General features: G+C 30.1%; 1 protein-coding gene across 1 annotated transcript; it reads right to left on the reverse strand.

The window, feature by feature from the left end:
* Window positions 1–2,091: 2,091 nt before the first annotated feature.
* LOC142324426 (uncharacterized) lies at window positions 2,092–24,684 on the reverse strand. Its single transcript, XM_075365258.1, has 4 exons — window positions 24,361–24,684; window positions 12,047–12,473; window positions 5,119–5,245; window positions 2,092–2,548 (listed from the first exon to the last, which is right to left on the reverse strand). Exons 2-4 carry the CDS (start codon window positions 12,450–12,452, stop codon window positions 2,452–2,454), a joined length of 630 nt encoding a protein of 209 aa, XP_075221373.1. The 5' UTR covers window positions 12,453–12,473; window positions 24,361–24,684; the 3' UTR covers window positions 2,092–2,451.

Below are 24,684 nucleotides of genomic sequence, written 5' to 3' on the forward strand. Positions count from 1 at the left end.
CCAGCACTGCGCAGTAATTCTGCTGGTATCCTGCCCATCCCAGGAGCCTTTCTAATGCTCTCTTAAATTTTTTAATGCTCTCTTAAATTCAGATCTCAGTATTGTATCTCCCTTTACATCCTCTTTGATTTCCTCTTCTTCCTCTGTAATACCAGTTTCTAATTTATTTCCTCCATATAATATATTCCACCTACCTATTGACCTTTTCTTTCATATTATAAGTCGATGTACCATCATTGTTTAATACATTATTAGATTTTACTTTATGTACCACAAAATTCAACCTTAAATTTACTGTATATTTCGTCTATTTTACCAATGATCATTTCTCTTTCCATTTCTGAACACTTTTCTTTAATCGTCTCTTCTTTTGCTAATTTGCACTTGCTGTTTGTAGTATTTCTTAATTGTTAATAGTTCCTTTACCTTCTTCATCACTAGCATTCTTATACTTTCTACGTCCATCCATCAGCTGCAACATATCCTTTGATACCCAAGGTTTTCTACCAGTTCTCTTTGATCCACCTAAGTTCACTTCTGCTGATCTAAAAATTTCCTTTTTAACGTTCTGCCATTCTTCTTAACCTCTTAATTATGCAATATTTACAGTACCATTGAGAAAAAAACAAAAAGGTTTAGTAAAAAACTTTTTTTATGATTTGACCCCTTTGATCAAATTATTTAAAAATTATGCTGTATTACAAGTATAACTATGAAAAAACAAAATTCTTAGTAAAAAATTGCATCCCAGTTGACCCTCATGACCAAATTATGTTTGAATCATGAAAATTAAACTTGCTTATAATTGCAAAAATAAATAAAAACCTTTATTAAAAAAAATTAGCCCCATTTGATCAACAGCAAGCTGATAAAATAACAGCCATAACTTGAAAAAAAAATGGATGTCAGAAGCCATCCAGATATCAGAAAAATGTCAGAAGGGACCTATGGAACCCCCTATATAAAAAGGTTCCAGTTGAATACTAAATGCAGTTAAATTTTCAGTCTTAAAAATTAAAGTTTAAAAAAATTGAAATTTTATGTATAAGTTTCATTTAGTTGCCTTGTTTTTTTTAGGCTTAAAGCTTTATCTATAAGATTAATTATTTACTGCAATAAGTTCGTTTGATTTGATGCAACATTATTTAAAAAGGCCAAAAAATTATAGTTTACAAAAAAAAAGTATGAGTACCATGTTGCCCCTTAGTCCAATGTTGCCAAAAATCAGGCTGAAACTGGGATATATATTTGGTCAAATATTTGTGCCAAATTGCAGCTTTTTGGTCAACAGGTTTTCAAAATATGTGGAAAAAATCTGTTTGTGGAATATCCCTTCTAAATCCAATCAACTTAAAACTTTGGAATTGATAAAAAAATTTAAAACTTTGGAATTGATAATTGATTAAATAAATTGATATATATTTTCATCATACTAATTTTTTTTTACAACCATTATACAGGAAGTCAAGAATTAAAAATGGTGAAAATTACTTCTTAGCCATTTTTAATTTTCTCCAAAATGTAATCTATCAAATGCCCTATATATAAATATTTTTTGAGCTATTTTCAAAGAATTTATGTTGAGCTAGACATTATTGAAAAATTTATGCGCACACATATGTAGATTCGTCTTTTGGAAATGTCTATGGTTTTTTATGTTGGGAGAGTTGTGAAATATAAACATTCACAAAAAGCCTGACACTGAAATATTGAATCAATCTAAATATTTTCCCTGAAGCTGCTATATAGCAGCAACAAAATTATACCCAGGAAAGTAAAAATTCTACACCCTCAGTTTGAAAATTTGGTTCTTTACAAAACACCCATTTATGATTTACATAAGATAAAATAATGCATTAAAAACAATTCAGTATATTTTAATGGAAATACAACCATATTTTATGGTTTTGACTAGGAATATAAATAAAATAAGTTTAATCAATCTACTGAATCCAAATAATTTTTATTAAATATATAGAGTTGTAATCTATAAGACATATAAAAAATATAAATAAATAAATAACAGAATTCTTAAATAATTAAATTATTATATGAATAATTTATTATATTAATATAAATATTACTATGGCCATGGACTACCAACTCAAAAAAAAATAATTTATGTCTTTTGTATATATAACACAGCTTGTGTTATTACAATTTTTTTTCCAGATTGACTTGCATAGAAGTGACATCTGTTATTTGAGTTTTTCTAAAACTTAACCAACATGATTCATTATTACAAGGTAGGAATTAAGTTTTTAGTATACTAAGAAAATTGCCAGAAATAGTCCTGTGAATTTTATCATGTAAATATAAAACTCATATAGGATTGTAGTCGTATACAGATTAAAAATTCCTATTTACAAATAGATATTATAATTTATTTTTATATTTATAATATATATTTAAACATTCAGGTAGTTTTAAGGATTAGTTTTTAACGACAGTCTATAATGTTTTATTCTTTTTAGAATTATTTTCACGATAACTCCTTTTCATTGATGACTGTTGCTGTCTCTTTTGTCTATGTGTTCTGGTTGACAACCTGAAAACAAATATTTAATTGAAGTTAACTTTTATTTATATTTGTTTACAGATAATTCATCTACTCTTTTCAATGAATATCCCTTAAAACATCTTTTATTTTGTACTTTGAATATACAGAATATTAAAAGTATGGGAATCCTTAAGTAACTTTTCAATCATTAAACATAGAAAAATGGAATTTAGTAAATGATATTACCTGAAAACAATCTATTGTTTGGTATGAGGAAGTGCTGAATGGGTTTCGATCAGAAAAATCATGTGTGAATAACATTTTTTTTCTTCATCAATTGATTGAGGAGAAAATTCAATATGGGGCATTTCTTTGCTTAATTTTTATGGACTTAACTTTTAAAAATTACATACAAGGCCTACAACATGTCCCAATAAACAAGCTTTGACAAGCAATGGAAGAGTCTCAGGTTAGTTTTCCTTAATTAAATTACTGCATAAAAAAGCAGTAAGCTTTTTGAAGTCCAGGAAGAAGCTGTCTGAAGAATTCTTGGTGACAAAAGGCTTGAAGCATGGATGTTGTGTATCACTGACCTTCTTTAAAATTTATTTATTTAACGTTGAATTCAGTGGTGTGGAAGTATAGGTGATTTTGGGGATTTGCCAAAATCACCCATATGATAATGGGTGATTTTGGGGATTTGCCAAAATCACCCATATGATAATGGGTGGGTATAATGGTGATTTTGAGATTCTGGACAAGTTATCTGGTGGTCAGACAACATGTCCTAATCTTCAGATGGAAAAAGATAGTATAGAAGTGTGTGAAGCGTTTAGATAATAGGGGTCACTTTGTTATGAGATATTTGGGACTATAAAGATGTATTATGTAAGATAATCTAAGAGAAACAATTGACTCAATTATTACACTCTGCTGTGGAATAAAAAATACACTAAAAAAACAGATATATAACAACATTATTGAGAATACAGTAACTTATAGAAAGCCACTGAATGAAAAATTAAATAATGTATGGTTGGTGGTGCAGAGGAAATGACAAGGTGGATAGGATTTGAAATGAGGAGGTAATAAGAAGGATGGATATCACCAAGTGAGTTACTGATCTGGTAGAAAGAAGAAACTTCAGAAGTACATGCAATATTTGGTTGAGGCTTTCATGTATAAAATTGAAGTCAAGGATTCCAATGTTCAAATCCTAATAAAGGGAGTTACTTTTATACAGATTTGAATACTAGGTCGTGGATACCGGTGTTCTTTGGTGGTTGGGTTGCAATTAATCACACATCTCAGAAATGGTCGACCTAAGATTCTATAAGACTACACTTTACCTACACTCATAGGTATCATCCTCATTCATCATCTGAAGTAATACCTGACGGTGATTACCGGAGGCTAAACAGGGAAAAAAAAGGATGGGGATTTACATGAGGAAGATGTTATGGTTAGAGGAGTTTGATGGGGCTTCAAGAAACAGCTCTAAACTTGTATCAAGTTATGCTAAAGGTGAGGATTCATTACATTTTTTATTTATTTATTTTTTACACTATTTTCTCAGTATCTGCTGATGATTGTTGTTTAACAACTGAAATAGACATCTAGCTTTAGATTTATGTAAAATATTTTGTAAATGGTTTTTTGAGTGTTTTTTTCTGATTGATTATGTGCACAAATATATTAAATGTATATTTATATCTTGTTTAAAAATATATAATTAAAGAGGTAATTCTATTAATGAACTGGTTGGAAGAGTAGAGCTAATTTAAAAATATTTTACATAAAATGTGTTTATCCCTGAAATCTTAAAACTAAGATATTTATTTTTTTTATTTTAAATTTATAAATTATTTAATTTCACACCAACTTTTTAAAGATAAAATTACTTTATTAAAAAACTTAAATACTTTTTTAAGATAAAATAAGAAAGTAATAAAATATTTGATCTAATAAACATGCATTCTGGAATTACTTTCACTTTTGCATCATTAAAAATAAAATAACAGAGGTTAGATGCCAAGATAAACATTTACAAAATATCATTCCTTTAAAATAAATTTCTTTCAATACTGTAACTAACTGTGCTGGAAGTTACAGATTTTAGATTATATTTAGAGTTGCTTTCTTTGAGAGTAATTGTGTTATACACCCAAACCAATAGTGAACAACAGTGAAGGTTATAAGGCTGAATATCATCTGTATTTCAGGGAACTCAGAATGCTGATTACACAACAGTATAGTCAACTCACTGAAGATCAAAATAGAAACCTCGTCATTCCTTACTTACCTTAGTAATCCTGGCATGGAGTCTTATTTTTCTTGGGAATGGCTAGACCATTTTTGGGAGTGACTTTGCATCAGATTAACCACAACCATTACAGTTGTCACACTTTACATATATTTGTACTATTTTAATATGATACAGGTCATTACAGTAGGATGTTACAAAATGTGATTGATGATTAATACATAGTTATGATGTAATACTGACAATTCATTAGACGTAATGCAGATTTATGATTAACAAGATAAAATGTAGATGGGCAAATTGAAAAATCTTGATTTAAAAGATGATGGTATTGAGTTTATTCATCTTTATTTACCTTCTTTTAAGAGATTGCAATAAATAGCATGGCCAATCATTTTCTGCACATATCGGTGGTTCTGTAGTGACTGCTTTAACAATTTGTTCTCTAGCTTCTTCCTCTGGTGGTGGTAGTGCTGGTTCTTCTATATAAAATTAAAAATATTCATAATGATTAATTTTAATTCTTTAATTATTAAAATATAATATCCACCTACTGTACTTTAAACATTTTCATTTTCAACAAATGAACCGACCAATAGATTAATAAAGTAGCACATTTCAGAAATGCCTTCTGTCTTATGTTGATCTTTGGTCTTGAATTTTAATTATGACCTGGATTATTTTTAAAGTGGTCTTGATCTTTAATTATTATTATTATAAATAAAATAATAGTAATATATTTATAATAAAAAAATTAGTTAAAAATAAATATTTTTTAAAATTATTTCTGCATCAATAATCATCCGAACATTTGGATAAACATCTCAGAACATCTCTGAACATATTAGATTCTATAAAAATTTTAATTTAAAATTTATTGATTTTTTAACAAGTACAAATAATAAATATAGAAAATAATTCAAAAATGCTTGAGACCGTTAGCAGTAATTGAGATTAAAAAATCTGATGTGGACACCACATGATTTCTTTCTACGCCTATTAAATTACATATACACATCTTTTGCCGCACTTCATTTAAACTTATTTCATTTGAAAGTGAGAAACGATTCTTCAGTTCTTTAATAAGGTGAACAGCTAGTGGAAATATTAATTTTTATTAAATCAAATATTTATACAATTATTAATTCAACAATCTTATATGAAATATAAGGATAGAGTAAAAGTTCCTTTATTACTTGTGTTACTAGATCAGTATTATTAGTATCTTCGTGAGTCGCTGATTAACAAAAGTTTCAGATTTCAGGTGTGTCATATAAATAAAAGTTAATAATAATTAAACTATTCCGTTTAGTGAACTTCTGTATACTGGTTACAAATGTTAATTTTGACTTTACAGTGTAAAATATTCAGTTTTTATTATTGAATTATTTGATGATTTGTTTATTAGTTTGTTTGTTCCGCGTAGTAGCTGAATTTGGCTGAACCGATTTAGATATATGACCCCCGAATTGAAATCCTTATATTACCAGGAGAGTCATAAGTCAAAAAATTAGTAATTTTATTTTAAACTTTAACTTGCTTGCTTTTTTATTTTAATAATTGGACTGTTATTTGTTTAGAAACAATATTTTTGCAAAACGAACAAATTTCGTTGTTACTTAATTTACAATTTTATACATTTATTAAAATTTATGTTCATTTGTCACATCGTAGTTAATATATTCTTACATTCTTGACTATTATGTCATACTAAAGTAGGATACTTACTGAATTAGGAGAAAATATACTTTTATTTTAAAAGCTCAAGAAATGGATATAAACCACTTACTGCCTTCCCTTTCCTTCTTAAACAAAGTGATCTGATTGATTTATGGATTACCAAAACATAACTACCTATTGTTCTTCCTTTTTCTTCCACATTATAATTTAAATCTGACTTAAATATTTTTAAAGGCCTAAAAATATTCCATTTCCATCATCATTCCATTTCATTGAAACTCAGAGATTTGAAAGAATTATTTTTGTTTTGATAGTTAAAAGAGAATTACTTAAATCCCTCCTCTGTTCTATGGCCTGGTTATTTCTTAAATTTTTTCCATCTGGTGCCTCCTTTTCTGAAGAATATTTCTTCAGTACCTTACTTTAATAAAGATTGTGAAAAACAAGAAAAATATTAATATTTATTTAATTAATATTTTATTAAAGAAAAGGAATGTAGGCCTATTCATATTTAAATACACAATTTATTAATTCCTAAAAATATTTAAAATAGTTCTTATTTTAAAATGATTACTTTCTAATTATAAAATATTTATTAATGGATATCTAACAATAAATAAATTTATTTATTTATTTGTTTTTTAATAAAAAATGTACAAATCCTTCAAAAGTCGGAACACAATGGTATACTGTTATTTTTTTAATATATTTGTTTTTAATTAGTATGTGTAGGTGGTATAAGTATGCGTTAATTACAATAAAGAAGCATAACTAAGCATTCATTATTCTACAAAAAGAACGTTTCATGTTTATTTTGATATTAAAAGCAATAAACACTAGCTCATAAACCAATATCATTAGTTGATGTTTAAATCCGTTCAATTTGTAAGTTTTATAGTATTTAATAAGTGCATACATTTTTTTACATCGTATTTACTGTATTTTTTTTTTAAATTAATAAATCACTAAATTTAATATTCAATTTTAAAAAACCGTAAAAAAATCATTTTATTATTCTAAATTTTATTACTACCAAAAAGTCTATATGTTTTCTAAAGTAGTAGGTTCTTATTTTAAAATTATTTTTTAAACTCTTGCAATTATTTTATTTTAAAGGAACTGAATTTTATAACTTAGCGGTTACACAGATGAAATTGCTTTGCATTTGGACTTGCTCCTACAATTTCCTGCACCCATAAGGTGGTGGTGATACCACTTTTGGAATCACTTCTTTATCCTACCTAAAGACAGAAACAAAGTAGGAACAAATTATTTTTTACATGTGTGGGATTAGGATGATCTGTTCGCTCTATATATTATACAATATAAACAACATCTGAGTCTGAATCCAGATTAGATTGAGATGAAATGATGCTGTAGTAGGATATCTTAAAAAATATAATCTTTCTTCAGCTATACATTCTATACAGAAAGTGTTTTATAAAATGACGAATTTTTATAATGTATTTGAAATATTTATTCACGACATATGATTCAAATTCAAAAAATATTCGTATCACATATTCATTCAGCCATGTTCTGTTACCAACGTCGTTTTTTCAGGCATGAAAATATTTTATCGAAGAAATTTATTTCGCTTATAAATCTTTCAAACGTTTAAAAAATTATTTTCAACTGAATTTTCAAGTCTAATATTTCAAACGACTCAGAAATATCATGTTAAATATATTACAATCTTGCTCCATCTCCTCACTTCTGATTTTATGACAGATTTTCATGGACAGAAGATTTAAATACAATACTTTAAAAAGTTTTTATTATTTGATTCAATTCGTGAAAAGGATAATTGTTGTAAACGTACTAGTATTTAATTTTTTACCTGGAAATAAACTAGCTGTTGGTAGATAAATCTTGAGAATAAGTTTCTAGATGATTTTCATGTTCTCAAAGAACTTTTGCTGTTAATACTTAAGCGGTAGACGTTTTTGATTCCGTACACTTCTATTTAAAAAAAAAAAAAGTCAAACGTAATATTTTTACTCGTTTGAAATCGCAGATTGTTGAACTATCAGCTGAAACTAAGTTTTTATACATTTGAAAAATTTATAAGGGAAATAAACTTCAATAAATCTTCAATAAACATGTTATCATGCCTGGAAAACGACATGGCTAACAAAACAGCTGATTGGATGACCTTGTCATCGCGTGAAAAGGTCATTTAATCGAGACGTTCTGTTCACCTCGATTATAATACTGCTGTCTGACGATTACAGCAACATAATTATCTCGTAAAATTCATTTTACGCGAGTGATAGCGTCTCGGTCTTTCATCCGGAGGTCCTGGGTTTGAATCCCGGTCAGGCATAGCATTTTTCATACGCTACATTTCTATACCCCACGCACAAGCTTGAAGCTGATGTGGCAATATCATCAAGAAAAAAAACTGAGTAATTTAGCATTCAGTTAGGGTGAATCCAGATTATTTCCAGGAAAATTTCGATTGAAACATCGGGAAAGGAGACCTTCAGAGAGGATCGTACTTTAAAAATGGCTTATTTAACGCCGAAAATACGTATAAAAATAGTACATAACCATATATCTTTGTAAAGGGACTCAAGTTCTATAGATTCACGCAACTTGACAAAGAGAAAGCTATGTGAGAGAGACATAAAAATACGCCCATCTGAATTGGTAGATTACTCTATCGCCCATCCAATTATTTGATGATCGGTTCACAGCACAAGTAATGGACTATTAAAAAGTGAGGTTATACAGAGTGTCCCATATAAAACGCTACCCATCAATCACTCATTCATGAAATTTCAAAAGTCAAGCTTACTCCCCTACTCATTACTGAAATGGACTCGTCCAACATCTGAATATCGCGGCGACGCAGTAGAACACTACCGATAGTAACAACAATGCAATCATAACGTTCAATATATTGCTAGAGACAAGTGATGTTTTCGCTAGATGAACGTGTTTTCATTGTCGAGTCGTACTTCAGTACGAAATCAGTGGTTGCAGTGCAAGATTTGTTTCGCCATAAGTACCCAGATAAACCGGCTAACAAAACATCAGTATTAAAGTTAGTTGCAAAATTTAGAGAGACCGGTTCTGTTAATATCAAGGAACACAAAAGATCTGCGTCAGTGTTGAATACAGATACAGTCACTGAAATCAAAGACCGATTACTCGCCTCGCCAAATAAATCGATCAGACGTTTGTCTGCTGAAATTAATTTGTCTAAATCAACTGTTCATCGGGCGACCAAACGATTACAATTATCGCATTCAAACATCGCAATTATCGCATTCAAACGCTTCATCGACTTCTTCAGCCCGATAAAGAAAAACGGCTACAATATTGTCAACGGTTCCGTCGATTTCTGCGCGAGGGATTAATGTTATGGATTCGTTATTTTTCACAGATGAACACGGTTTCATTTGGATGGAAACGTAAACAGCCAAAACAGTAGAATTTGGAGCGCTGAAAATCCCCACGTTTATCACGAAAAACAATTACACCCGCAGAAGTCGGGCGTGTTGTGCGCGATATCGCGGAAGAAAATAATCGGTCCTATTTTTTTCGAGTAGACCATTAATGCAGAACGATATCAGGATATTTTATTTCAGTTCATCGTACTCTTGGAAGAGGAAGACAGACACTGGTGGCTACAACATGACGGTGCAACATCGCACTACGCATGTTCAACTTCTGATTTCGTCGAGGAATTCTTTGGTAATCGTGTTATCGGTCGAGGCTTGTGGCCACCAGGATCTCCAGATTTGACTGCGGCGGATTTTTTTCTACGGGGTTACCTCAAAGAAAAAGCCTACAGCAACAAACCACGAACACTTGAACAATTGAAAGTCAATATTGAACAAGCTTTATTAAATTCCCAGCCACAAACTTTGAAAAAAGTTGCAAGAAACGCTGTAAAAAGAATTGAAGCTTGTATTCAAGAAGATGGCGGCCACTTTCAACATTTACTCTAAATGTAAGGTAATGGATGGTAATAATAAAAATTACATTTCAATTTACACATGCCTTTTTATTATTTCAATACCTACCAATATAAGGTTGCGTTTTATAGGGTTGCGTTTTATATGGGACACCCTGTATTTGAACGTGTGTAACTTTGTGTAAGTACGAAACCAAAACTCATCCATATTACTGTGAACAATATTTAGTTTTGAACGTAAACTAAACATTTTTTTTCTGTTTAGCTACCGGAACCACAGTAAGGTATTAACTTCAGAGGATGATGTGTATGAATGTAAATGAAGTGCAGTCTTGTACACAGGTCGAAGATTCCTGAGATGTGTGGTTAATTGAAATCCAACCGCCAAAGAACACTGGTATCCACCATTAGTATTCAAATCCGTATAATGCCTTTACTAGGATTTGAACTTTAGAACTCTCGAATTCGAAATCAGCTGACCATCCCAGTGGATTAACCAAAACTAAATTAACATAAACAATAATTACGAAAGATTAATTTGTTCCCATCTTTGATTCTGTTTGCACAGAAAACTTGTATTTGTTAAAATACAATTTCATTGCATGGACACATTGCGCAATTGTTTAGACGTCTAATTTATATTTCCTTACTATCTCCTCTGCCCCTTCCGATAACACAATTTCTAAACACCATTAACTTCTTTAAGGCCGGTTCATATTCATCACTACCGCAATAATACAGGCAGGTTATGGTGCGGTAACCGTACTTAGTGTAACCATAAATATATGCATTTATAAAAACATATAGTTTATTATGACAGAAGGAATGAACTGTTCGTACTGCATTTTGTGGTTATAGCTATTCATTCGTTTTTTGAATTTCTGACTCAAATCAATGGTATTTCCCTAGGTACATCCAACATTCGAATCACTTTTAATCGAATTGCCTGGTTGATCTAGTGGTAAATCAGCTGATTTTGAAATGGAGAGTTTTCAGGTTCAAATCCTAATAAAGTAATTGCTTTTATTGGGATTCGAATACTAGATCGTGGATATCGGTGTTCTTTGGTGATAGGGTTTCAATTAACTACAGTTTCGGCCTGAGTCTGTACAAGACTACACCTCATTCAAACATCACCAACAAGGGACGCGGCTGCCTACGGGCTCCGAATCCAGAAGACTGCATGGGATATCTGGAGACTTAAGAAATATTCATAAGAAACTAGTACTACTATTTTTAATCTAATAGTTGCCGTATTTTCGCTATCCTGTTGTAACACAGTAGTAGTATTGCTGATAAATTGTGGTAGACCTGATTTACATGATAATGGTACCACTATGGTCAATGTGTTATCCGCCTAAGAATAGCATTCTTAATGAAAATTCCATTATAAGGTCAGTTATTTTTTTTTGAAGGTATTTTCTATAACATTATTATGTTTTTTGTTAAAATTTTATTCTGAAATTAAATTATTTATACATTTTTTTTTAAAGATCTTAATATTAGTTTACATTCGAATAGCTTCTGCAAAAAATAAATCTCTTTAATAAAAAAAAAGTCAAAGTTCTCTAAAGTTATAATATTGAAATGTTGAATTATAAGAAAGTAAACTTTAATAAAACTAAAAATGTGACAGTGAAACATTTTTTTTTGTAATACAATTAAGAAAAAAATTCACCTGGTTTCGTTGTCGTTGAACTCATCATCATTTTCTCTTCTTCCATTAGTTTCGGTAGAAACATTAAAATGCACAAAGTAGCAAAAAATTTTACTATCATTTTAAATATAAATAACTTAAGAAGAACCTTGAATATTGTAGCGAGACCGATCGGTATTATTGCATTAGTATCAAAAGGTTTTAAACTATAAGGCATATACCATGGTTGTTGGGAGGATTGAGGGGGTGGTAAATAATTATGAACTACTGGTTGTACGGGTTGCGGTTGAAGGTTAGGTTCTGCATATACCACGCCTGGAGGTGGTAAATTACCGCCGGATTGCGATTGTGCATAAGCATCTAGATAAGAATCTGCCGCCACTCCGACGGCAAAAAGTGTCGCTAACTTCCACGACTCAATTTTCATTTCTTCTCTTCCGTACCGCCTCTGTAAACGAATACAGAATAATTATAACATGATTAAGATATAAAAATAAGGTCATAAAGCGGTAAAAGAAAAAACATGATTGATCATACTAATGACAAATAAAAATTCTAGATTTGTTTATTTGACCTACTAGGATCTTTTCCATAACACGTCTATTAAAACTATTTAACATAATAAGATATTAGTGTTACATATAAACTTACATATTATTAGTCTAATAGATATTAATTATTATTAATAGGTAAAATTTAGTAGAATTTTTATCGTATTTTATTTTAATTTTGTTGTATGGGTAGAAATTTGTAGCTTGTAATATAATTTTAATTATATATATATATATATATATATATATATATATATATATATATATATATATATATACCAGATGTCCGTAAAAGAAATCCGCAGTCTAAAGTCAAATTTACTTAATTGCTTTTAAAATTACAAATGTATGTTTTTTATTACATGAAAATACCATCTAAAGTTTTTTTACGTCCTGATTTAACTCAATACAATCACCGTTTACAGCCCTGGAGACTTGAAATCTATAATAAACTTCCTCATTCCGCTTCTGGCGAATATAAATTTCACGTCTACTATTATTTTTGACGCAGATGGGCCAACTTACCTCTGGGCTCATGACGACTATGGTGTTAGGATGAGATGGATGTGTGGAGAACTCTGATGGAACTGCGGTGTAGGAAGGTGAGTATCTCCCTCCCGGAAGCAGACCAGAGCAGAGGGAGAACGGTATGCTTTCATTAGAGGTTTATTAAATTTGTTAACATATTTCTTGATTCTTAAGTAAATCAAGAGGACTTTGAGTAAATTGAATTGCAAGACAAAATTGTCGTTGTTGCGATGAACACTTGTTTTGTTGGTATGAGGATAGGGATAGTATTTTTGGTTTTTAAAAACTCAATCAAGTATAATCGAAGTGTAGAGTCTAATTGAAATTAGATATAGGAAGAGTTTTTGTGTGAAACCTTCGGTGTTGGAGGAAAGCGCGGGGATCACGTTTTCCTCTAACACCGAAGGATCGCGCTTCCGGAAATCGATTAATTTGATATTTGAGGGTTGTAAATTATGGTAGGTGGTCGTGGCTGTAAGAGGACATACGAAGGCGATAGTAGAGTGTGTAAATACCTGACGGAAATGACTGCCGAGACATTTGCAATGATGACATCCTGACAACTGTGTTGTGATATCAAGTTAAGAAGGTCTAAAAGACGACCTCCGGTAAAGCCCATCTGGATTAGGAACGGAGGAGGTGGTGTGGCGACCGGGATTGTCACAAGGTAAGTTTCTTCCCCTGCGGGGTTCAGGATCCCCAGAAGTAAAATTCTATCGACGTAAAAATCAGGACTTTGCGGTGTGGCCAAGCGATGGGAGCTTCTCTGTCTATCCGGCCTTCTGGGACCTATCGTTGAGCGCAGTCCGCACAATTTCTGCATGATGTTGAAGAACTTCATTCTGCTGGAAAATTAGGTCCTCCATATTTTCAATCTGCGGAAACACAAAATTGTCTAACATGTCCGAGAACACTATGCCATTATTAATAGTCTCTGCTCATAAAAAAAATGACTCCAAAATTCGATTGTACATCAAACACACCAGAAATTCATCTTCAGATAATTGCGGACAATTTCCATAGATTCATGTGGAATTTCTGAGCCCCTTATTAGACTCTTATAGCGATTCACGATTTCATGACCATGAAATGTTGCTTCATCAGAAAATCTGTTTTTATCAGCAGAAATTAGCTCTAACGTAGTCGTTACGAACCGAACACTTTGTGGATTTTCGTTAGGTTTAATTTCATGAAATTTATAAGCACGAAATTTCAATCGCTTGGAAACAACATCATGGACAGTGCTTTTAGGAATTTTTAGTTGAAGACTAACACTATAAACTGAACGTTTTGGATTAGAAAGTCAATCAAATTCTTTCGGTGCTTTTGGCATTTGTTTTAGACCTACCTGGGGAGTGCCCTTTCAAATCTCTTCCGGTTTTCAAAAACTATTCACCCCATTTACGTTTGCTTTTATTAATCGGGGAATTTCTGCAACAGACTTACGTATAATTTCTTTGTAAAAGTCATTGATTTTATTTCTGCGAACCGTATATGCAGTGTGCTTTCTCTTTGTGGCCACGCCTAAGTACTGAAGCCCGGACTCATAATTGTTTGGCGTGAGCAACAGTCTACTGCAGCCGCTATCTGACAGAGAATGTGTAAACTAAAACTTAGTTGTTATAGATTGGAGAATACGCGTAAAACACTATCGAATGCTGAAAAATAAAAACTATAATAGTTCTTGAAACCCCAGAGTTCTTTTTCGGATCCTTGGTAGATAATTAAAAATATATATGTATTATATGTATCTAACTAATAATAGTATGTAACTAATTTAATTATACACATGAATGTTTTTTCATGAATATTCATAAGTATGGGAACCTTTAAATAATTTTTCAGTTAATAAGCAACAAAAAATTTTAATTTCGTAAACGCTACTAACTCTAAACGACCTATTTTTCAGTATTAAACCACTGTTTGGGGTTATTAAAGCGGGCTATTTGAAGAATAATTAAACAGACACCATTTTTACTTATCGTAATCCGAAGGTTTTTTACGTCAAAATGTTTTTTCAATGGTCTTTAAAATGATGTGTCACAACCCGTAGCCTCTCTATTTAAAAGTTTTGAGTTGCCCTTCCCGGTTGTTGGGGTGGGCGTTCTAATACCAAAAAACTAGATCTTTCGAGGTAGAAGCTAAATGATGTTTAACTGTTGAAAAGTTATTTAAGGATTCCCATATTTATTACCACTGCGCACGCGCGCGTGTATATAATATGATAATATGATATATGTATTATATGTATATAATCGTAAAACATTTATAAATACATTACTAACTGGAAAACTTATTAAATTAAATTTAAAAATATTTAATGTTTAAAAGCAAATAAGCATAAATTCTAAATCATCAAATTTCTGAGATCAACAATCTGTATTCGATAATGTGAATAAAAATAAAGGAAAAGACTATTCGATTCATTTGCGAGTAAAAAATTCTCGTTCTCCCACAAGTTGGACTTCCACAACGGCAGTGTAATGGCCGTAAGTGATCCCGCCGACTTGATATCAAGTTAATATAGAGTTTTATGTAAAATTTTATTAAGTTATTAGTAATACTAATTATATTTAATAATTCTTATAATTTAATTTCAGATGCTTTACCATTCCATCTGTAATAAGCTGTTTTATAGGTCCAAAACAACCAGAGGATAAGTTTTCGATCGGTTCCATTGTGATTTTTCATCATTTCTTTTTTTTTTTAAATCGAAAGATATTTTTGTAACCGACTTCAAAAAAAGAAAAAAATTTCAAATCGATACCTGTATATTTTTTCACGTTCAAACCTTACTCATAACGAAATGAACAGATTGAGTTTTCTTTGATTTAGCTACAGCAAGCTTCTCTGTAATAAATTCATTACAGATATCATTTGTAGAACACTTTTTAAATAAATATTTACAGATATTTCTCAACCGTCATCATTACTTACAATACAATAAGCACCATATAACTTGATGGATGAATTTTCTGTGTTATTATCACAGAAAAATCGTGGAGCACATTTAATTAAACCATTAAAATCAACCTTATTTTCAACTGTGAATCATTAACTGTGAAAATAACTGAATTGTTATAACTGAATAGAATAGTAACTGTGTATCATTTTCCGTTTTTTTTTTATTAACGGGAAAATAGAAAAAAATATGGTTTTTCAGGAAATCTTAAAAAAAGTAAAATTTAAACTGGTATAAAAAAATATCCGACGGCAATAAACGTTTGATATTCTTAAATGTTGTTCATCTAATCTTTACTTATCACTCGGTAGTTCTCTCGTTCATGACATACAGCTTCAACTGAACAATGTTACAATATCGTAATAAATTTTTAAACAAGTTAATAATAATAAACTGCAACTACATAATGCTTTACAACCACACTGTATTTGAATTAGAGAATTACCATTTCACGCAATCTTTTTAAAACATAAAAAATATTCAAATCTACGTCCATCCATGCGTCTCGATCATTTTATTTTGATTTCAAATTGTAGTCGAATTGCGATTAATAGAACAAAAAACTGTACTGGATAAAGTGATAAATAGGGATTAGAACAACATTTGGGAAAATAAATTTTTTTCTCCGTCGGTTAATATTTTATAGCTTTAAATATTATACTTTCAAGAAAATCTGAAAATCCGTATTCTTTTTCCTATTTTTATACCAATTAAAAAAATAATTGAAAACAATACGTGAGTAGTGTTTTATAAATTTTACGTTGAAAAAATTGATGATAGTAAAGTGTAATTAAATGCTGGTCTCCATGGCGCGAGTGGTAGCGTCTCAGCCTTTCATCCGGAGGTCCGGGATTCGAATTCCGGTCAGGCATGGCATCATCATACGTAAAAAACATCCATCTCATCCTCTGCAGCAATACCTAACGGTGGTACCTGAGGTTAAAAAAAAAGGTGTAATTAAATGCTTTCTACGATTTTTACTTTCCCGTCTAGATGCCGCTATAGCTCTAGAAGGGAAAGTGTTGTAATCGGTCCAATTTGGCCATATGCGGTTTTCACCGGATCTTGACGTTTTCACACTTAAGGAACTCAAAAAACCAGATGGAAATTCTCCGGATGTTTCTCTAATTCACCTTACATCTCCAGAACTACGGGACCGAATTTGACCAAACTCGGTCAGATTACTTCTATATATGGGGCATTGATGCCATTAAATTTTCAACTTAAAAGTTCAAGGGGTGAGGCTGTAGATCAAAGTAAACCTCAGAATTTCGAGATTTCACCTAGTTAAGCTCATATTTTTCTGGAGTACATTTGTTAACAATTAAAAAATAACAATAACTGCAAAAAATAATTTTTGCAAGACCGCACCTCCACCCCAAAAAATGCTATTTTAGTCGTCTGCTATGTTGTGAAGTCACAAGCGAGCGGTAGAATTAAATAATTGAATAATATTTTAAGACTAAAAAAAGTAACTTGGTCTGACTGGGTTTCGAACTCAATCGCACGGTCGACTTGGTCCTGGTGCGTTAACCCCTCGTGGCTACACCAGCTGGCGACCGTACAAGCGAAATTTGTTCTATGTAAGTTACATATGTGAAATTACATTAGTTTAATTAGTGCCGACCGTCGCCCCTAGTACCGCCACACTCTTACAATTTAAATACGGTATACGCTCGCGCTTTAGTCAGAATCATTAAATTATATAAACGAAAAAATATTATATTTAAATAAAATTATAAATATTTTAAACTAAATTGTGTTTGTAAGCTGTGCATCAGAAACAACCCACAGTTGTCTGCTTCTTTTTTGCGACAGTCATCCGTCAAATTATATGGCGTTTAGTTTAGTATCGGATTATTACAGTATAAAATGCATAGCCTATACATTTTCTGACATTCAAACTACTTTCTTGCGAAACGTCAAGAAAACTGTTTTATTTCCGAAAGTGTACGTTGCAATCTGTCCAATTAGTAAACAATAAGCAGCCTCCCATGGCCCAATGAAATGATGAGATAAGTATGATGTGTAAATGAGGTATAGTTTGTACAGACTAAGGCCGACTATTCCTTAGACTTTTAATTAATTGTACCCTAACCAACGTACACTGGCATCCATTGTCTAGCATTCAGATCTGTATAAAAGCAACTGACTTTTACTAGGATTCTGAACACCTGAAAAATTAGCTGTTAAACTGATTTGAGACGACGAGTTAACTATTAGACCAGCCCGGTGGGCTAAGAAAAATATATGAATAGATTTTTATTAAAAAAGTCATGCATACTCCTGTTTCACATTCCAGATGGCCTTAGCTCACAATTATTGACGTCGTTTCTTTGCATCATTTTCTTATTTTTATCAAGACGTAAGTTTCTTGTCTTCTGCGTTTCTTGCGATTGGTTTTTCTTGTACTGGCTTTTTTTTCATGCCAATTATATTTAAATTTAAAATAAAGTAAAACTACTCCAAAAAAATGTGCTAAATGTAATCAATAATTTTGTTTAATTCGCACGAGATTAAAAATCAGGAGTTGCTTTGCGTCAGTAATTATTTTTACCGAGTTAAAAAAGTAAAAATTTAAAGAAGAATTATATAGCAGTATTTATTTTTTTACACGCTTTGAAAACGATTCTACAATGTTTTTAATAAAAATCATTTTTAAGACCTTTTTAAAAATTTTAAAAGTTATATTACTGTCATTAAAATCTTAAATTTTTTATGGTAAAAACATTAGCCGTAAATTGATCAAGGCTTCTCAGAGATTCAATCAACTAAGGAAGAGTCTGTTTACTTTCATCTACCATTTTATTTTATGAACATTGAAATTACAATTTTTAATAAAAATATTTTTTAATTATAATCGAATTCATATTGCTTGGCCAATTAAGCAATCATTACTTTGAAACAAAAAAAATAGATAATTTGGAAAATAATTAAAACTTTTATGTTCTAATGTTAGAAAAAATACAGAGATGCCAAATTTAGTAAATGAATACAGTTTTTAAAAAGTACGACGTGAATTTTTTTCACGCTAATATTCTCTTTATTCGAGACCTACCCCTTATTAGTAACATTTTTTGTAACCGCTTGCGTTTATAAAAATAAATATTTAAAATATATATATAATGATTTACAATGATATTTTATTGTTTTTTATATAAAAATAACATGAACAATCTATCGAGAAGGGGCAAAAAAATTATTTTAGGGATTTAAGGGTATCTCCAGATTCAAAAAAAAAGTTAAAAATTTATTTGATTTACCTTTAAACATCAGCAATACTCGTTTCAACTACTTAAACAAAAATAAAACGTAATTTTTATCAGTTATTTTATCAATTAATCTCTAGTTAAATGTTTATTAATTATAGCACGCAGGGTAACGGTAGCAAATAGTGAAGTCTATTAGAAAGTGTAGTAAATGTTATTCCATAAAGGATTTAGCTTCCTCAATAAAAGCGTTAAGTATCTGCAAATAGGTTCCAAAAACAAGGTCATGAATAATGAGGACTTAACTGTCTAATCATAAGCGCTGTTATGATAAAATGCTTTACTATAAGAACCTGATGTAGAAAACATTAAACAAAATTAAAAACAGAAATAGCGATATTATTATGCTGAACATTATGTATAAAATACAAAGTTTAATTAGAAGTAGAAAGTTTTATCGAATATTTGTTGTAGAACAGTAGCCGTTCGGGTACTGTTCTCATATACATAGCAAACAGGAAACTATATCTACTGATAAATAAAAGATTAGGGAAAATTAATCTTTTTCTTTAAATAATGATGATCATTAATAAGAAAAAAATTACTGTATCGTCAATTATTAAGGTTCTAGATCGTAATCCCGAACAGGGATGACGTTTTTCACGTATTACAAATTTCCATACTTCATTTCCTGCACTAGACCAGCAGTAAGAAGGGAAACCATAAACTTGGAAAACAAGGAAAATCATGCGTAAAAATAGAAAAAACTTTTACATATATATTTACTGAAATTTAAATCTTTTTTCCAGTATCAAATAACGGCTATAGTAGTTGGTTTAAACGTTTTTGGATGTTCCAAATTACAAATGGAAGTGAAAAATGGTTTGATATTATATTTTTAAAATAACTGAAGAAATTTAAAGAAGTTTTATTTTAATTGAAGTAAAATTGATAAAACAAAATTTAAAAAATTTAGCCTAAAATAAAACTGCTCTAAAAACTAAAATATAATACTTTATTAATTTCTCTATCAACTTTCAAAAGAGCGCCAAATTAAAAACAAATGATTATCAACAACTTACCAATCCTTAATTTGGCGCCGACACAACATGTGAAATTTAAATAAAATCAATGATAAACTAGTAAATCCAAAGAAAACCTGAATACAAAATAGTCTTCAGAACACAACAAACACGCCAAATCTAACGAATACAATCACCAAACAGAACCCCCCTGAAATATATACATATATAAACAAATTCTTCGGACTCCATAGTGGTCTACTTCGATCAAATAGGATGTAATTTCAAAAAAAAAATACGACGAAAAGTCCTCCACATAACATAGTCAATATTTGCCGCCCATCTTATATACACAAATCTACCGAGATTGATCACAAACTTGATATTCTAAAAATACAAAAAAGGCCATTTTTTAAACATATTTGGACATTATGAAAAATACACATACATACAAAAGATACAGTTTGAAATTAAAAAAAGAAAAATTATTTAAAAAAATTTGATTCGTTTTTTCATTACAAAAGATTTATTTAATTTAAAGAAGAATTAGTTTTATGTGTAGTTTATTTTATTTTACATATATATTACTAATATATTTTACGAATAGGCCTATAACAAAAGAGGAGAAATCAGTGACTCATTAAAAACTAAAGGATATAAAAACACACTATTAAGAGACTGTGACCGAACGTGAGCTAAGGCTATCCTGAGTCTGGAATAATTTTTAAAGATAAATAGACTGAAGACAAAATTATATATATACACACACACACACACACACACACACACAGATATATATATCAAGAAATTAAAGTAGAACGTGATAAAATAAAAAAAATACATTTAAATATTTTTCAGATATTGAGATTCATACATAAATTGTAACAGATTCCAATACACAGTGTACTCAAGTTTATGAGTAAATGTATGTTTAATATACACATCTCCCCCCACACACACACTCACACTCACACACTCACTCACACACACACACACACACACACACACACACACACACACACACACACACACACACACACACACACACACACACACACACACACACACACACACACACACACACACACACACACACACACACACACACACACACACACACACACACACACTCTAACAGTATACGCTAACAGTATTAATGAATAACAATGGTTTAAAAAACAGTAAATGATGTTTCCTAAATTAATAGTTGTTTTCATCCCGCAATCGAGCGTCTTTTTTAAATAATTAATGCAGTATTGCTGCATCTTCTCTAAATATAATTCTAGGGATTGTTATAAAACGAATCGAACATCGACACAATTGTATTTTAAAAGCATTTTTTAAAATAGAAACAAGTTATAAAACGGATATATAATAAACACGCGCGCGGATATATAATAAACAAAAAGCAGTAATTATTTACAAGTAAACTATAAACCCAATTTACTATCGCAATTATTATCATTATTTGTACCTTATCTAGAAATTAGCTGAAGTAAGCGTTCTTCGCAAAGGCAAATAAATAATTTTCAAGCTTACTCTTATTTTAGATCTTTGCTCTTTCGAGCTGAAAACGTTTTGGATCTGTAAATTATCTGTAACATCAATTTATCTACGAAATATATGAACGGCTATCAATTTTTTAAAGTTTTGAGAATAAACGGTATAGATATGAAACTCCATTATCCGGTTTTCATAGTCTTCATCTTGTGTAACGTTTATAGTTTTTTTATAATTTCCCAACTTCAGAACTATACATTCTTCTTCAAAAGAATTTAAAAATATATACTCGTATTTTATTTTTTACAACAGTTTCTTTTAAATCCGTTTTTATTTTTATTATAAAGTTACATTTTTTTTAGACTGATGAATTAACTCACTACAGAAACTTACAAAGAAACTTGTTCGTAGGAATGTGAAAATTAAAATTTTTAGCGTATGAAAAATGCCATACCTACCGAAATTTGAACCCGGGACCTCCGGATGAAAGGCTGAGACGCTACCACTCCGCCATGGAAACTGGAAATTTATTTTATTAGTTTCATATTTTATGAATAGGCATACAAAAAACCGCTGTCCGAATGAAAAAAAGACCGTTTATAAGAAAAGAAACCGGTGATAAATTTATTATTTAATAAAAATAATGCAAAGAAACTATTTTAAAAATACTACTATTGTGCGAGAGCTAAGGCTATTGAAAATCCCGCAATATAGATTATTTTACCTTAAATTTTATATATAATTTTCTTAATTTTTAAGCGAAAATATTTTAAATATGAAAATGAGGTTAGACTATTTATTATGCTTAAAGAAACCAGTATAAGTTATGATGGCAAAAACATCTTTAAATCGACTATATAGACAATTTTTCATTTAAAATATCTATCTAAGTTACCTTAAATGGAAAAAAATTATAATACGATCACTAGGAAATTGTGGAAAAAGTAATTATTTTAAATCAGTTGGTTTAGTGAAAAATAAGGCTTGAAAGTACGAAAAATAAATAAACAAATAAAATACAAATTGAATTTCCCTTTATTTTTGTATTAAAATGTTTAAATATTTATAAATCGGCTTTTTAAGATAAAATCAATCAATAGAATAAATAAATCTTTAATTCTGATGTATAAATAACAATATTGTAAAAACACACGTCAGGAATGGATACATAATCTACTCCATAGATAAAAAAAGTATTGTCTTTAACAACTTGTGTTTGTATGTATGTGGTGTTTCAAACGTAAGTGGTGATTATCATACATCGTTTGAATTAAGTATTTGAGATCTGTATTTTTTCAATTATATTTGAGTATTTGAGCTACAATTTTTACACTTAGAGCAAGAAAAAGTGTACTATTTTAGTTACATTACAGAAACAGGAATTCCTCTCATTGTCATCTGATTTGTAATTCTCCCATTTCCCGAATAAGCTTACATTTAGCATAGATATTCCAAAAACATCTTTGATAAAATAAATAAAAAAAATATTTTTATTAACAACCTCTTAAGGCAAGGGGTTGAAAAAAGTTCCGGGATTGGAAGAACTAGAAATTCAAAAATAGACAGGGATTTTCCCTTTAAAGAATATAATAAACTTCAAAAGTAGAAAACTACATTTTTAAAGTATTTTTTTGTTTTATCGAACAACCCTTAAAAGGGTTTGAAAAATGATTTTCGATTTTTTTTTAAATCGACTTATCTTGCTCCAGCCTTGTAATACAACATTCAAATTAATAATAAAATTGTAAATGTTATTTATTCTGATACAACCCGGAACTTGAAGTTAAAAAATTTCCCTTAAAATTACTCCTAAAAGTACTTGAAGTTTAATTTCCTAATTCTTCGATGTCAACAACGTGGAATCCATCCAAAATTAGCAATTAACCTAAATATAAATCAAAATAATACAATTACTTTATCACTTTCCAGTATATATAGTCTATGTATATGTATATCTTTTTGTTTCTGGCTTCTTACTCAAAGAATTTATATGAATAATAATTACTACTCTACTCTTTAACCACTTGTGATAGAAACTTGAAATTCATATGGTAAACTACAAGATATTCTAGGGTTTCCCTTTAAACGACTCCCTAAATTGGTAAAGCCGAATTGATTTGTTACATCAGATTAATTTGAAAGTTCTCGTAAGTTTTGAATTCTGAATTAGAATTAAACCTAAAATTTGATTCCGAAAGTAACAAATTTACAATATCTAGAAAAGAAATACAATTTTTCTTTTAAACTAAAAGGTGAATCAAGATAATAAGGATTCCCAAATTCCCTAAAGATAATTCTATACATGATAAGGTTTAGTTGAATTGTTGCTGTTCTTGAAGCCCATTTTAAAAGTCGAAATTTAAAGAACGAAGCAGTATTCATTTTGTTCTTTACTAATTTTTTTAAAAACCGATTTTTATTTTTCTTGAAAATATTTTATTTATGTTTTACAATTAATGAGGAATTTTGAGGAATATTTCATCTGTTCCATCCATTAATAATATAAATTGTTTGAGTATATTTTTCTAAAATAAATTAACAAATTTAAAATAAATATTCCTACCTTTTAATGAAATCACAATGCGGTGAAATTATATTCAAAGATGTACAATGAAGAATGGCCGGTAGAGATATGTGTTGATACGAAAGAAATTTCAAACTGTGAACTTGATAGATTTGAAAGACGGCTGTACTTTTTCTTGCAAAGTAAAATAGTACGTGATATCTATGACACTAGTACGTAACACAGTAGTAATACGATATCAGAAATGTATTAAGTAGCATGTGCCCAAAGACACCACTGTTAGACATTAATATTCATGTCATCGAATCGAGTCCGTTATTCCTTCTTCGATGTCAACAACGTGGAATCCATCCAAAATTAGCA

The sequence above is a fragment of the Lycorma delicatula genome, chromosome 5 (assembly GCF_047948215.1).
Source record: "Lycorma delicatula isolate Av1 chromosome 5, ASM4794821v1, whole genome shotgun sequence".
Lineage (NCBI taxonomy): Eukaryota > Metazoa > Arthropoda > Insecta > Hemiptera > Fulgoridae > Lycorma > Lycorma delicatula.

Excerpts from the sequence above, each read along its gene's own strand:
- LOC142324426 (XM_075365258.1), bottom strand. The coding sequence starts at position 12,452 with ATGAAAATTGAGTCGTGGAAGTTAGCGACACTTTTTGCCGTCGGAGTG. Across the intron at positions 5,246-12,046 it reads TTCAACGACAACGAAACCAG|AAGAACCAGCACTACCACCA; the intron begins GTGAATTTTTTT and ends AATTTTATATAG. Across the intron at positions 2,549-5,118 it reads TTGCAATCTCTTAAAAGAAG|GTTGTCAACCAGAACACATA; the intron begins GTAAATAAAGAT and ends ATTTGTTTTCAG.